This window comes from Rhagoletis zephyria, unplaced genomic scaffold, assembly GCF_001687245.7.
Source record: "Rhagoletis zephyria isolate East Lansing unplaced genomic scaffold, Rhagoletis_zephyria_1.1 Rzeph_scaffold_02991, whole genome shotgun sequence".
Lineage (NCBI taxonomy): Eukaryota > Metazoa > Arthropoda > Insecta > Diptera > Tephritidae > Rhagoletis > Rhagoletis zephyria.
The window spans coordinates 40,416-56,021 of NW_016160075.1; the positions used below are offsets into that span (position 1 = coordinate 40,416).

A 15,606-nucleotide genomic window follows, 5' to 3' on the forward strand; every position below is an offset into this window, starting at 1 on the left:
ATATTATGCCTACCTTTGATAGTGGAAGTCTCAGTAAAGGCCTGAACTCAGGTTCCCAAGTGCCATTTTCTCGAGAAATTGCCCGCTTCCCCATTTCGCTACACACCTTTATGCTCTCGGATCCTGTGAAGACTGCTGTATGTATGTTGGGTAAGAGATTGCAGGCATTTTGGAAATTCCCAAAGTCATACGGAATTACTCATTGCCGCCCTGATGGCCTTGATAACAATCTTACTGTCTAAACATCGCCCGCCATGTTTACCAATCGCGTAATAAATCTCAAAAGTGCTTCTGACGCCGGCTAGAGCCTCGTGCGGACTGTAGATATGCCAACTGTTTTACAAAGCTGTGCAGATATTTAGGAATGGGTTTCAACCGTCTCCTACCAGACATTACGCTCAGCTTCATAAGCCTAGGATAGAGAGTTTTGTTATTAGCCATGACCAGGCATTTAAGCACAAGTGGTATATAATAACTTAGACCACTTTTAAAACTATGGGCAGCGATTTCTCAAGCCTTAATGACTGTCCGGCAAAACCTCCATTCTGGGCATTTTTCGAACTCCCTTCTCGGACGAGGAAAAAAAGTGTATGATATGATTGACTTACGGCGGCTTTTCTGGGCCTCAACCCAGTAAATTCTTTGCTTAAAACTTTTTAGAACATTTTAACCCTCTAGCTGACATTTTTTAATACTTCCTAAAAAACTGAATTAAACTTTCTTCTTAAAATTTTTGTAAAACATTTTAACCTTCTAATTGCTATTTTTAATGAACTTATATGGAATGGAATAGGTTGGCCGGAAGACACAAAAACAACTTGTCTAAGCAGGCGGGTTGGGAGTTCTTTACTCTTCAGTATACTTACCAGAATAGTTTATGAATCCAAGCAGTTTGTCGAGGAAAGAGAGATGGCTGTGCAGCTCATCCTTTCTTAACCCATTCAGCCCAAAATGTACCACCTCAGTCTGGCGAAGGCCCGACGCCAACAGGGAAAATGTTCTGTGCTATCCTCATCTTTCCACCACAGTGGTTTATCGATAATGTCTATAGTGACCATATGTCGCTCCCACGGATTATGTGCCGTAATCAGTCCTATCAGGGCTCGTAGATCGCGCCTTTTCAGGAAACACTTCGTTGTTTTGCAGGTGTTACTACTGCATCATCGACTCTCATGAGCTTTATTTACTAAATCCTTGATGTAAATGACAGTTCCCGCTATGCTTGGCCTTAAAATTGTATCCGGTCCAATTGGACGCTCCAAAGACCGCAGTTCGCTTATTCATCAGCCATGTCGTTGCACCCACACAAGTACAAGCTGATTCCACTTTGCAACCGAGTGCAGGCTCAAGTTGCATTTCTACATTATTTTTGAAAAGTTGCGTTTGGCTTTCTGACTGTCAGTGCAGACCCTGATTTTATATCCAATCTGCTATTTTAAGTCGTGCAAAATTACGATTGAAAGAATGTTGTTGTTATACCTTTTATACCTAGGTTAGTGAAGTGGTTCCGCGTCTTGGCTATAGCGGGATAGGCGCAGAGATAGTGTTGATGCTCTCATGCTCTTTCTCGTTTCGGCAGCTTTACGAAAAAATCGGTGGTTCTTTCCATGCGTGTCCATAAGGCAGTGCCCGGTGATTACGCCGGCACCTGGTATTTACCTACTCGATAAGTTGATCTTTCAATCTACGTTTCCATCTTGAGCAAAATTGATGATAGAAGTTGAGAATCCTTCTGCATTTTATGACGACCTTGGCTGTTGTTTCGTTGGATTTTGAAGATTTAATACATATCAGCTTGTAGTAGTGATATGCCGGAGAGGTGAAAGTTATGAGCCACCGAGCGCTCTCCATAACAGCATTTAGGAATCGAGAACGAGTTCCGGTTTTGGTTTACTTCTGCACGAGAACAAAATTTAATGTCAAGAACGTTACCACAAAAGAGCCCAAAAGGAAACAAAAGTATTGAGAGCATGTTGAATAGGAGCAAAATGAGGACGAGACTTTCGGTAACGTTTCCAATCAGAACGAAAGTATCGATAACGTTTTCAAGGAGGTTCAAAAGGATCAAAAGTCTTGGGAACGTTTTGCTAGAGAACAAAACTTTTGAGAACGTAACATTAAAAATGAGAGAGACGTCTGCCTGTTGGGCTAAAAAATCGTTTCCATGATTGTTAATTCTAAGCCAGAGGAAAGCTGGATAGGGTGAACTGTTCATTTATCGAACAACTTTTCATTTTCCGTGCAAGAAATGTTCGTGCCTTAAGTCTTTTGTTGACTTAATTTGCATAGTCATCTTTCAGTTCTTTTTTGATTAATTTTAATAGGCAAACATTTCAAATGAATGCAACGCTATGAAACAAATTATGTTCTTGCTTCCATTCTTCCCGAATAGTAAATAGAAGATTTGTTTTCGTTTCGTTATCTTTTAGAAAGGGAAAAATCCTTAGACTTTTGTTCCCGTTTTGTTCTGGAGATTTTTCTTCCCATTTTGTTCTCTTAGAAATGTTCCCGAAAGTATTTTTCGAATTTTTTTCCTTTGGGAACGCTTCACAGGGTGCTTATTATTCTTGTTGAGAACGTTCTCGACAGTTTTTTCCCACTTTAGTTTGGTTTTTAAGCGATCTTAAGAACAAAAGTACGAGAACGACATTTAATTCCGATCATATCTTATGTTCAGGGTCCCTGGGTTGTAGTCCCTTTGAGCATAAAATGCATACATACGTACATGCACTATATTTGAATTTGTGACAAAAAAGTATAATGTTAGCTGGTGGAGGAAAATTCTCCTAGGGTTTCACTATCAGGTATGGATACTTACATTTGGGTGTGGGTGGGTTAAGTTCCCAAACTACTAAACCAACACAACTCCCAAAATCCCACACAAACTCTTGCACGTTTGGCCTTTAAGCACACTTTTACTCGCTTTAACTCGCACGTTATTCAATTTAGCTACTTTTGTAGGCAATGTAAACACTTCGTGCTAAAAATCCTCTACTTGTAAGCATCACCAAGCATTTATTTAGCCAATATTATCAATTATGATATATATATGTATGTATATAATAATTTAAGATAATCATCAGTATCGCCTAATTAAACTATATTTAAGTTAATAATCTGCCTACACTTTTTTAGTAATCACAAAAATTCTACCTTTTCTCTGTTTTTCTTTCCCTTCGATTATCTTCTGCAGGTTCAGCGCCGCTTGGTTTCTATACGCCTGTGAAAGCACCCATCGATAACCTCTTTCAATTGGGCGTAACGCGTGCACCTAACGGTAATGGACATCACGCCTACAATAAAACATCAACGCCCACAACCAATGGTACCACCGCCACACAAAATGGTCAAAGTAATGGTGGTGGTGGTGGTGGTGGTGTCAACAGCAATGGTAGCAACAATGGCGGTGGTAACAGTGAAGGTGGCGCAGACGAGGGCGAGGAGACAGCCGAAAGTTTGCAATACATCAAGCCGGCGAATGATGATCTCACCATAGCGTACAGTGAAGGCACGCAGAAGACAGATTTGCTATATTGAATTGGAACGAAACCGGGCGAAGCAGGACGAGCAGTGGTAAACAGCGCAGCCGCAAAGCAGAAAAGTAGGCAATCGAGCGTAAAAAAGGGGTTTGAGGAAGCTGATTATTTGAAAAGTAGCGTGCAACTGCAAGGCAGCAGTATTCAGTGGATTTTTTTTGCAGCCGAAGAGAGAGAGAGAGCTTTGCTTCCTGTGGCCGGCAGCAGTCGCACGTATGCAGGGCAGGAGCAGTGTTGCACATTTTGAAAATTGTTCATATTGGAGCAACACACAAGTTATATAGTAAGCTAGTTTATAAGTCGTCTAGGCGTGCATTTTTCTTTAATAATTATATTTAGCATTTTTTTATTTTATGATTTTTTTTGTTCTTTACTCTTGCGATAATAATTTAGTAATATGCAGTTTTTTTTGTTTGATAAATACTATATTCCATTGCACTTTTTATGTGTGCTTGTAAAATTAATGCAATGCAAATTTTTTGTCTGTTATTAATATAAAAACAAAAAAAATTTAAAAATACAAAAAAAAATTATGAATAAATAATAAAAAAGTCTGTTTAGCTTACAGAGAAATTCCGAAAATTAATTGTAATAGATATACTTCATATGTTGTGTATGTAGCATTAGAGCGTGGCGCCAAAAAAGCATATATGCTGTAGTGATAAAGAGAATGCAAACAAAAGAAAATGGCATCTAAAAAAACCGATTGCAAATTTAAAGTCAAGAAATAAGTAAAAAAAAAATGTTGCGCACGAGAGCTTTGCAAGTATTGTATGTATGTAGCAGCTGTATAAAAAAAAGTTATATATTAAATTTTTTAAGTTGAAAACCCCGTATCTATCATAAAATAGAAGAATATTTTCCCAATTTTCCCAATTTAAAATAAGGGACCGATAATTAACATTAAATATCAAGATTTTTATATTTAGATCATTGCAAAATCGTTATTATTTATTTTTAACAGACTTAAAAAAAAGAAGAAGGTTATCAATTCGTCGGAATATTTTTTGTTATTTATGTTACCGCTTAACTTTGGAGCACGCTAACCGATTTCTAGTTTAATCGTTATTTTGGAATTTTGTTTTAATAAAAAATAATCGTTATTTTGCATTTAATTTTTTTGCCGTTCATCTAAAAAAAAAAATAAAAGAAAAAAATAATAAAAATCAAAAATTTATCGAAAAAAAATCAAAAAAAATTAAAACGCATAAAATAACGTTTAAATCTGCTTGGAAAAATATAAATCCAATTTACGCGGTTAAATTTACTCGGAAAAATAGAGATCCAATTTTTACGTTCAAATTATGATTTTTATTATAAAAATCTTAACAGTTACGGTCCCTAATTAAAATGCCTGAAACACTGGTAAGTTTCCTAAACTTGCAAAATACTTTTGAATGTTTTTTTCGAGCTTTTTGATGTTTCCCGCAATCCCATTTTTTGTCAAATGCTTTCGAGCACCGAGTTTTCTAGCTTTACGAGTTTAAAGCAATCGCCTTATTAATAGTTTCTGATTCCTTATCCTTAAATACAATTTGTACGAAAAATGCTTTTTAAATATTCTTGTTTCTTAAAAATCTTTATTTCGAATAAAAACCCATAATCATACACCCAATTTTTTGTACAATTTTTATTTGTTTTAAATTCAGTTAATTGCTATAATAAACGTTAAGAAGTTGAAACTCACATTGAATAAAAATATGCCAACGGATAACCGGTTTTTAATGCTCGGTACAATATAAACGATTCTCTACTCAGCAAAATACGATTAAAACAAAATTTAACCGGTAACCGTTTTTAGAAATCGAGTAGTTGGTATCATATAAACAATTCGTTCTGTGGAACTTCCAGCTTGAGTTTAACGCATCGGCGAGTATATTTATATGTACCTACCAAGTTGCAATTACACGGAAAAGAAAGTCTTAGGCTAGGTACAATTCGTTTACTTTATTTTAAATGGCTTATATTGGCATATTCTTACTTGGATAATATTTAATGAAAAAAGCAATAAAATACTTCCTTATAAGTTTACTTTGTTTTGCTTACTGTTTTAAATGCGTAACCGGTTTTCCAAATTTGAGTACCGGGTACCATTTTAAAAATAATTTCTCAATATAATTTATGCTAGCGAGAGCGATATTCAACGTATCGAAAAACCAAATTTTTATTCTGTAACCGGTTTTTGCAAAATCGGAGAAAGATTTTGTGACACATTTAGGAAAAGATTTTTTTAAGTATTAACAGGCGTTCGAATTTTGTATTTCAAAGTCTTTTTTGGTTAACAATATTTGAACACACGCTGTTTTGAGCTTACAAAAATTTCCACAATCTGAAGATAGTTAAGGCAAAAAAAAATTGCAGAAACATTGTCTAAGATTTAGGCGCCTGACTAAGTAGTAAGAAAATTGTAAAAAAAAGCACATTAAAATTTTCAAAAATAATTATAAAGTGAAATGAAATGCGAGAAATACAGTTTAAATTCTTTAATACGGAACTTTGCTTTTTGGTAGCAGAAACGCATAAAAAATAAAGTAATCAAAACTATAAAGTTGACATGATATAGCCAAATAAAATGCATAAAATCAAAATTTTCAGTAGCTACATATGTATATACATATGTATATAAAAAAAAAAAACAAAATATGGCGTTCAAAAAACTTAGTCAAACAAAGTATCGAATTCTTGAGCCAAAAATTAAGCTGTTGAATGATCGCAAGTGATAAACGCTGCGAACACTATTTGCTGAATTCTTAAATATGCTAAAATGCAATTCTAAAGTTGAAAAACGTTTTTTTTCCCCAAACAGCGCTAGCTCTAATTGCCGAACTGCATACATACACACATACAATATACAATACATTAATTTTTGTAATATGTATTTTACTTATATGTAATACTTATATTAAATAATATTATATTATATACAAAACAAGTACATTGCATACCATTTACTTATATACATACGATTATTAATTACATATATTATTACTGATTTACATACATATATACATACATACATACCGTACATTTTTTTTGTAGACATAAGCCAATCAAAATACATGCAACAACGTGCAGTTGATAAAGTGAAAATGAAAGAAATGTTACAGAAACATACAAAAAAAAAATTAATAAAAACAGAAATTATATTTAAAATAAATAAAAGCTTAAAAGGCATTTAAATTTAAAATTGATGAGTGTTTTTCTTTATTTTGCTAACCAACAGTTTTAAATTGAGAAATAAAGTAAGAAAGGTGTGCTTAAATAGTTATAACCAAGGAATGAAACCGAAACCCAAACCGAAACCGTAACCGTTTAAAACCGTTTCGTTTTTCAAAACCGAAACCAAAACCGTAACCGTTATCTTGACCTGAAAAGGAACGATACCGAAACCATTTCAATCACAGGTTTCAATCGGTTTCCAGAAATTTACAAAAATAGTAAATAAAAATTTCTTTGAAATAAATGATTTATTTTACCAAAATCAGCAACATTTTGCTAAAATTCTTGTTAAGTAGTAAATAAGTATGGCAAGGTAACTTTTCGCAAAAATCTGCTGATGACTTTGTTGTTGTGAATCGATAATCGATTAATTATATTTAAGTAGTTTCTTTCCCGTACGCAATGCGAGATCCCGCGTGTGCCCAAAATAGCCCAGAAATCATGCCTGTACTCAACAAAATGGGTAATAGAGAGCGAAAATTCGAGCGTATTCGATCGTAAGTGTATTCTTCTTCCTGCCCGAAACAGCCCGAAATTTTCTCCGAGTAAAAATGGATAAAGTGTCAAAGTGCATATCAGCTGTATTGTGTTTACATGTTGCCTGCATTTACTTGGTGCTTTTAAGGAAAAGTGAATGGCCTGTTGATGTATTTTCAATCTATGTACTTAAAATCAAATTTGTGAAACCAAAATTCAATTTCCAAGTGTTTGCATTTAATACCATGTTCTGACCGACAACCAAAACATTTTTCCTTCATTTTCTTTTCATTTACAACCTTTAACTTTCATTCTTATTTTGCTTTGGCCAGGCAATTAACAATAAATCCGAAATGGCGTATTAAAGATGATAAAATATGACTTCCACTTCGATAAATAATCGAAAAAAACTAGTGAAGACACCGATTGGAATGAGTGGAAAGTGAGTTTTCAAGTAGTTTTCAGCGAAAACTGGTTTTCGTTTAACAGATTTTATATGGACGAAAACACAAGTTTTAGGTCGAAAACCAGTTTTAGCAACGAAAACATGTTTCCGATGTCGGTCAGAACATGGTATAAGTGACAAAAACAAGAACAACGTGAATCAGCTGTTTCTCGACTTGTGGGCACGAAATGTGGGTTTTTGCGTTTCCGTACTTCTGAACTTTGTTCCATTTTTGAAAGAAAATGTTTCTCTTATTCTCTAATTACCAAATCCGGTCCGGATTGTTAGGGAAAGAACCTAGTGTTGATATTATCAGTGAACTGTAATTTTCGATTTTCTTTCCTCAACGTTTAAGACATTGTGATTTAAATAATATCAACAAAATTTCTGTGAAAAACCGAAACCGGAACGAAACCGAAACCAAAACCGAAATAAATTTTGAAGAACGAAACCCAAACCGGAACGTTATTTTGAATCGGTTTCATTCCTTGGTTATAAAATGTATGCCTAAAAATGTTGTACGTTGCTGTAAAAATTCAAAAAAATCAGCCAAATGTCCCACTAAATACTACGCTCCCTTGAGCAACAGTGTAATCTCGCGCCAGGCTGCGGTGTACCACTGCGTATGAGCGACGCAGTACTAAGAAGTCGCCGAAGCGTATGCAGCATAAAAATACGGCCCTGCTGCCTAATCGACGCTGTTCGCCTGGTAGTTGGTGACAAGGAAGCAGTTGAGTTTCAAAATGGAAAATAGACCCGCGGGTCACTGGGAATGGTATTTTGCTGCTAGTTTAGGACAACTGAAAATCAGGGCTAGAGTACACATGAGTATTTAAGAATTTTCCACGCTTGAAATCAAATCTGAGACAGCTGATTATGTACGAGGTTTGATTTGAAAAGTATTTTTTGTACGCATGTCAAAACTGCATAAAATTTGGTTCCCTGACAGACCTAAATGAATGAAATCATGCAAATAGATTGAAACTGGAGAATTGAGTGCCCGTGTTTTTTTGCATATCGAATACCCGGTACTAGTATTTAGCCAAGTACTAATATTTTGCTAATTGTTAAAGAAAATGTCGTTCAATATGCGGCAGTAGCATTCTACGATGGGTTACCGGTTTTTAAAAACCGAGTACCCGTTAAAATTTTTCAGCCAATTCCGGTAACCGGTTTAAAAAAGTCGATTACCCGCTACTATTTTATAGCCGGTTGTTAATTATATTTATCTTGTTTATATTTGGTGATTATAATCTACATTTCATACGTGGGAAAAGGAATGAGAAAATCGAGTACTTGGTACCATATTTTAGCCGGCTTAATCTCTGACTAATTTTAAATTTTTCTATTCATTAGCTCAGTGGCTCAAATATCAGGCACCCAGCAGAGCGCAGCAAGCAGCGGCACAATGCAGCGTAGTTTTGAAGCCACTGTAGGCAAATAAAGACGCTTAGTGTTCGGACGCCAATATTGCGGCATTATATTTTACAGTCAAAGTAATAGTAGTAAAAGATTAAATAGCGTTAGAATAAGAATAAAGGAGTGTTTTTAAATAAACAAAAACATAAAAAATATGATATTTTTTCAAACTTTGAATACACATATGTACATATAGGTAATAGGTATATTAAAATAATAAAATCAGGCAATAAATAGTAGATTCAATGCACTTGAATTACGCGTAATACATTGAATTGCAGTAGTTCACTTGCTTCATTTTCATTCAGCTACTTGCGCACTTTAAGCTTTGCAAGTTTTTTTGTAAATTTTGAAGGTTTAAGGCCCAAATCTCTTTCTAACGCCAAAATTTTCAGCTTATTTTTGTATAATTCAGATTCGAGTACCGCTGCTTTCAAGCGCCCCATATCAATGCAACTGTCGCGCTTTCGTTTTGTACTTTGCTTTGTGGCTGTTCTATGTGAGCTGAGTTGTGATTCGTTAATATTAGAGATTTGTGATTCCACATTTGTTTCCGAACCGTCACCCTCGAGTAGGCTAAGGTCGTTCTTCACAGTCGACTCATTTTCCAAAATATCCAATATGCAGGCATCTACTGCGTCACAAACCAAAGACTTTGAAGTGCTAATGACTCCAGCTTTTCTAGCAACGTCTCTTTTTGCCTGCAAAGTAATTTTTTTTTTTGTAGTTTTTGCTTTAAAAAAATAAATGAAACCTGGCGCCTACGGCACCAACGACTTAGCACTTATCACTTTGCAATTTGTGGATAAGTATTTGTTTGCAAAGTAAATTCATAAGTGTTGCATTTTATGTTTCAAGTTCGTGTAAAAACCTGTAAGTTCTTGGAGCTAAAATGTTTTCCATTTTTCTACTATACTATAGTAGTAGTAGGATTTTTTCGTTTTTAACACACCTTATTTGAAGATTTTCGTGCTCATATATGTAAATTTAATAGTTTTTTTTCTCAACAATTTATCGAAGCACGCGTTAAAGCACTGATTAATTCATTCAAGCTGAATAAAGGCTACTTACCATTGATATGATAGATAAAATTTTATTTAGCAAAACAATGCTAAAATTAGCAAAATGAAAGTTGATAAGTTGTACGTAAAAATTGTTGGTGCAACCAAATAGCTAATAAATTATGATAATTTGCATAACTTATCACTTATACGCTAAGATCTTTTCGCTTAGCATTTAAAATTTTGGGTGCAACGTTCATCAATGACTTTTAGTAATTTTCACTAATCAATACTCAGTTGAGTGACTTTCACTTATCAAGTTGATGAAAGACCTAACTTTGCGCAACTTCGATAATTTGCTTAAAATGCTAATAATCTCAGCCCCATCGACAATTCCATGTGAATAAATCATTACCATAATTTAACATGCAAAACAAAAACAAATTGGGAAAATTTGTTTTTGTTTTGCTTTATAATTTTTTTGGAAATTCGCGATAGGGCCGCATAAGTCGTTGGTACAATAGGGTCATGCTGGCATAAAAGTCTTACCAATGCACGACTTTTCCAGAGGCCAAATATATGATCCCGTGCATAAGTCCAATCGCGGTTGGGCGCAGCCAAACCCAGGGATTGCGCTTTCTCGAGCACCCCCTTCCAAGCAGCCTCCTTTTCGATTTTATTGGCGACCTTATTTTGAAATTTTCCAAATAAAATATTCTAAAATGAAAAACAATATTTTAGCGAATGTAATATGTATGTACATTTAAAGGCGTATACCTTTTTCTTTTTAACTACTTCCAAAACCGCCAATTTTTTCTCTCTATTTTGTGCGCGCGACATCTTCGGCAGACCTAACCAAAGTGAAGTTATATAGCCAATACAGCCAAATATAGCTCAGTTTTTGTTTGGTTTTCACATTTTTTTGGTAACGTCTATCACTCTGCTACTATCTTCACTACATATAATGACCCTGCAGAAATTTTTTCAACTAATGGAACGACTTGTTGGTCGAGTGCTAGTGTAGACTCGGCGAATTCGAACGACGGCGCTTAGCGAAATACTTCTTTGGAAAGCCGACTTTTTGCCAGAGATGTAATCCGAGAATCTCCAGAAGACTACGCCAGCACACTACCCGCGAACGATGGTGCTCTGGTGAACTCGACACCGATGGACAGACCACGATAACAAGTGCTGCCGTGTACATAATGAAAGGAAAAAAGTGCTGTGTCTATATTTGGTGTGAGCAACCCGACGGAACTTGACAAATGCGAGCGGCTGGCTACCGGTGAAGGTTTTTTGGCCTGGGCCCAAGCTGAAGGAAAAGTCGATGTTCCGAATTTTTGATTATACACATGCGCTACTAATGCATTTTCCTACAGAGCATCATTGACTACACAAGCTTACATAGCCTAGTTGCTTTAGCATGTGTTGCGCTGTGCTGTGCTGTGCTTAGCCGACAAACTTATCAAAAACACTGATAAGTTGCTTATCTGGAAAGCGATACACTCGAACTTGGTAAACTCGTAAGTTTTTGTTTGTTTTCATTCAAAGCAAAGGTTATCAAGTAGACTTATCAAAAAAAAATTACTCCTCGTTAATTTGAAAATTGATAAGGGATACATAAATAAGTGGTTCGTGCAAAAGGAACCTAGTTGGATGTGAAAGGCCTTAGTTTCAGCTATTCAGCGAATGAAGAAAAAGTAGTGCCGAATTTCCACTAGGCATTGAGTTAACAAAAAATATTTGCGCTTAATATGAAAACTTTCAATAATTTCGCTACCCAGATTTTAATTAAAACAAATTTTTTAACCGTCGATATTTCGACCTCAATCTGAACTTATTAAAAGTTTTCATAATTTAAAATTCGAAGCCCAATAACCAAAGATGAAATATGTCGAGCCCTAACCGCCAAAAAGCCGTGAGCGAAATTGTTTTCAAAATTTTATTTCTGATGCAGAAATACATTTAGGAACATTTCTGCATCAAGAGGAAAATTTTGAAAAAATGTCCTTTTTGCCACTAAGGCTCGATGATGTACATGTATTTTTTTTATAAATCAATTCTCCTAAACAGAAAAACAAATCGGAAAATTCAAAAATTTTATTATATTGCCAATAATTGTTCAAAAAGCAATTTCGATTTTGGGATTTTCCAGTTTCAGGGCGCCTCTCGAATATGTGGAAGTGTGAAAACAGCTTGTGAAATTCTTTTCGCCACCACAAAGTAAACCAATTTTTTCATATTTTATTTCCCATGCGTATTTTTCAATTTTTATTTCTTTATTTAATTTGTATTTTGTTTAATTTTATTTGACTTTTAGTTTCCGTATCTCATAGCTCTTTAATTAATAATAATGTATATGTTTTTTTCTTTCCTCTTTGTATATATAATTATTTTATTTTCTCATATATAATATAATATATATTTTTGTTTTATATAATCATATATTGCACTAAAAATATCTGTGATATTTTTCTCTTACATTATCATGCTTTTCCTGCTACATTTTTATGCCTTTTTGCCTTTTTATAATTTTTTATATATTTTTTTTTTTTTATATTGTATTTTGTATGCTTAATACACTGTCATTCGCTAATTTTTCTTTATTTTTAATTTTTGCTAGTTCTTTGTATCATTTTTTCTCTCTTAGCTTAATTCTCAATTCTAATTCATTCCTAGCCATTTAATAAATTTTTTCTTTTTTTTATAACGCATTATCTGCACTTGCCATCCATAGTCGTGGGTTAGGACATGGGGGCGCTATATTTGCTTGCTTGTTTGCTGGTGTTTTTGTTTATCTTTCTGTTATACGAAATCTTATTTCTAGCTTTGATCATGCCCAACATTTCTATGATTTGGTAAAAACTAATTTTAAGAAAAAATATGTGGCAACCAAAAACTCCACAAAATTTCAACTCCTTGGCTGTATTCATACTGAACTTGCTAATTTTGCGCATCAGAAAATGGCAATCCGCCAAAAATATTGACAGTATGTAAATCCAAAAGTGATCGGAGAGCTTATAGCTCAATACGTTTTGAAGGCTAAGATCATAGACAAATGGCAAGCGTTGATCCGGACCAATTCGTTAGAGTTAACCTTCAAATTTAATGCGGATCAGGGCCATTTTCACTGACAACACTGATCAAAACGCAAATCTACCTGGTGCCGGTAATGCATTCAAAAATCTGCTTCAAATAGGATTCGCATTGAGATTTAATAATAACATATCCACGGCCACTCTACTCGTTTAATCCGCAATACTGCCAACTGACAGGGTACGATTTTGATCGGATCAACTGCGCCGTTAATCCGGATTAACGTTACTAAGGCTGCTACTTCGGTAATTTTGTATTTGGTTCTGACCGGAGAATTTTCAATGAATTCAAATTTCACAATTGAAACTGTAACGAGCTTAGTGTGAACGACATTTTGAAAAAAATGTCTTATTTTTTTCAGAAAATTACACTTTGCAGAATATGAGCTTTAAGATACTAGTTTAGCTTAACAAAAAGATAGTTTCTAAGAAAAAATCTTAGGTACTAAAGGCTTTTAGGCGTTAAGCAGCGTTTCCGTGCTTTTTTAGTGCTTTCGAATACAAAAACACTTTTTTTTTTTACCAAAACAATATTCTCAAGAAGTAGTAACTAACATATTTTCGCAAATTTTTTTCACTTCTACCATTACATTATCATCAACTATTATATAAATTTCTAAATTTTTTCGCTTTCCAGTCGTCTCTAGTATTTACTTATACTTAAATCTGTACAAATATTTTGCAATGCTTTGCCTAAGCTTCCTTCACCATTTATCCATATTTTAAATCAATTATTATTTTTATGTAATTTTTTCTGTAATTTTATTTGCTGATACGTTTTTTCAAGTGTACTCGAAAGTTGAAATGTTTGCATGCTTCTAATATTTTTTTCTCTCCTATTTCTAGGATTATGGTGATAACACTAATGGGTATTGAAAGCCTGTCGTTATTTTATGTGTTTTTCCGTTTTATTAGCTTTTAATACATTTTTCCGTAGATGGATTTTTTGAAGTTCGGTCGGTCCTGATATTTTTTTTTTATTGGCATTAGGAAACCATTTTTAGTTACAGTTCTACGAGTACTTGTGTATAGACATAATTTGAGGGATTTGTTTTTGTAGAAATTCAAATTCAATATCAAATTCATTTGATTTTTTTTGTAGGTTTTGATATATGCAAAAAGTGTGGACATTTGTGATATTTTTTGGTTACAAGAAACGCATTTTTTTTATGTTGCGCTACGCCACTTAAGTAGAAACAGCTGTGCTTTGGGAAGCGGTAGGAGTATTTGAAACTAAATAAAAAAATTAAACACAAATAACATAAAATAAAAAAATTAATAAGGAAATATTGAAAAAATAATAACGAAAACAAATATTTTAAAAATAATGCTTAAATTAGTTATTCAAAGCAGAGCAAGGTTCATTCATTTCGTTTGCCGTTAAGTAAATAAAATCTATAATAAAAAACTCAATCAGAAAATGTAAAATTTATATTATAAAAAATAAAATATGTGTTAAGTTTTTAATATCTCACAACAAAATAAAATATGTGTTAATTTTTTAATTTCTCACAATAAAATAAAATAAAAATGAGAAATCCCCAGCATTAAAATATATACAGAAAAGTGGCAGAAATTTTGGTATCAAATTAAAACATAAATTTTTTTACTGCAAGAATAAAAATTTTAGAGAAATTTTTCTGCATTATAAACACAAATTTATTCTCAAAAAAATTTATTTCAAGCGCAGTTAAATTTAAGAAGCTATTTGAAAAAACGGTCCTAATTTTTCTAAAACCTTTGAAGACGCAATCAAAAACGGCCCTTAATGCTTTACATAATTACATATGTATTTGCTTGATAGTTTAATTTAAAAAAAGAATTGTTTCAAAAGTACATATTTATAAGGAAAATTAATAATTGTTTGTTTTAGATTTTAATGTAGTAGGCCGAGAAAGCGCAAAAATAAATTTTACAAAAAATTTAGTCTGTGTTGGAAAAAGGTTTTTTAACATTTTTAGCATTTATCTTTCATATGAAGTTCATAATGAAGTTTAAAAAGTTATGTTGAGATAACGAATAACTGAGCAGAAAATATTTTCAAAACATGTTTATTTATGTGCGTAAGCTAAAAACCGCTTTTCGAAAGAAATTGTAACTGAAAATTTCGTTTTAAGACCGATTTAAAAAAAAAAAAATTGCTCGAAAAAAATTAATTAGCCTCTAAGATCTTAAAAAAAAATATAATGAAAAACAAGCAATTTTAGTATAAATATCTGATGAAAAGGTCCAAAATATTCGACTTGAAAAACCAAATATTCGAAAAATAAATTTGAATAGCTACTACAAATTGTGTCAAAACTTCGAGAGAAAATCTAAAACCGTCCCAAAGAAATCGTTTAAAATGAAAGACAAAAAAAATAATTTCATAGAGAATAATTAATAAATTTAATATTCAATTACTATTATCGAAA

General features: G+C 33.4%; 1 protein-coding gene and 1 long non-coding RNA gene across 3 annotated transcripts; one reads left to right on the plus strand and one right to left on the minus strand.

Moving 5' to 3' along the window:
- The first annotated feature begins 2,166 nt into the window (after nt 1-2,166).
- LOC108368176 (uncharacterized) lies at nt 2,167-4,486 on the plus strand. Its single transcript, XR_001848339.1, has 2 exons — nt 2,167-2,804; nt 2,841-4,486. It is a non-coding gene; the product is annotated as an uncharacterized LOC108368176 (long non-coding RNA).
- A 4,375-nt stretch (nt 4,487-8,861) lies between these two features.
- On the minus strand, nt 8,862-12,396 carry LOC108368174 (uncharacterized). 2 transcript variants are annotated; one of them, XM_017622962.1, is made up of 4 exons: nt 10,875-12,396; nt 10,647-10,814; nt 9,656-9,797; nt 8,862-9,600 (listed from the first exon to the last, which is right to left on the minus strand). In XM_017622962.1, the coding sequence occupies exons 1-4, from the start codon at nt 10,935-10,937 to the stop codon at nt 9,530-9,532; spliced, it is 444 nt and encodes a 147-aa protein (XP_017478451.1). In that variant the 5' UTR covers nt 10,938-12,396; the 3' UTR covers nt 8,862-9,529. The 2 variants fall into 2 exon arrangements, with proteins under 2 accessions (XP_017478451.1, XP_017478450.1); XM_017622961.1 differs by having other exon boundaries at nt 8,862-9,797.
- Nucleotides 12,397-15,606: the final 3,210 nt, after the last annotated feature.

What these genes read in the sequence shown, in the direction of transcription:
- LOC108368174 (XM_017622961.1), bottom strand. Translation starts at nt 10,937, where the DNA reads ATGTCGCGCGCACAAAATAGAGAGAAAAAATTGGCGGTTTTGGAAGTA. An exon ending in AAGTAGTTAAAAAGAAAAAG is followed by an intron (nt 10,815 to 10,874) that starts GTATACGCCTTT and finishes TTTTCATTTTAG; the next exon opens with AATATTTTATTTGGAAAATT. An exon ending in TCTGGAAAAGTCGTGCATTG is followed by an intron (nt 9,798 to 10,646) that starts GTAAGACTTTTA and finishes ATTACTTTGCAG; the next exon opens with GCAAAAAGAGACGTTGCTAG.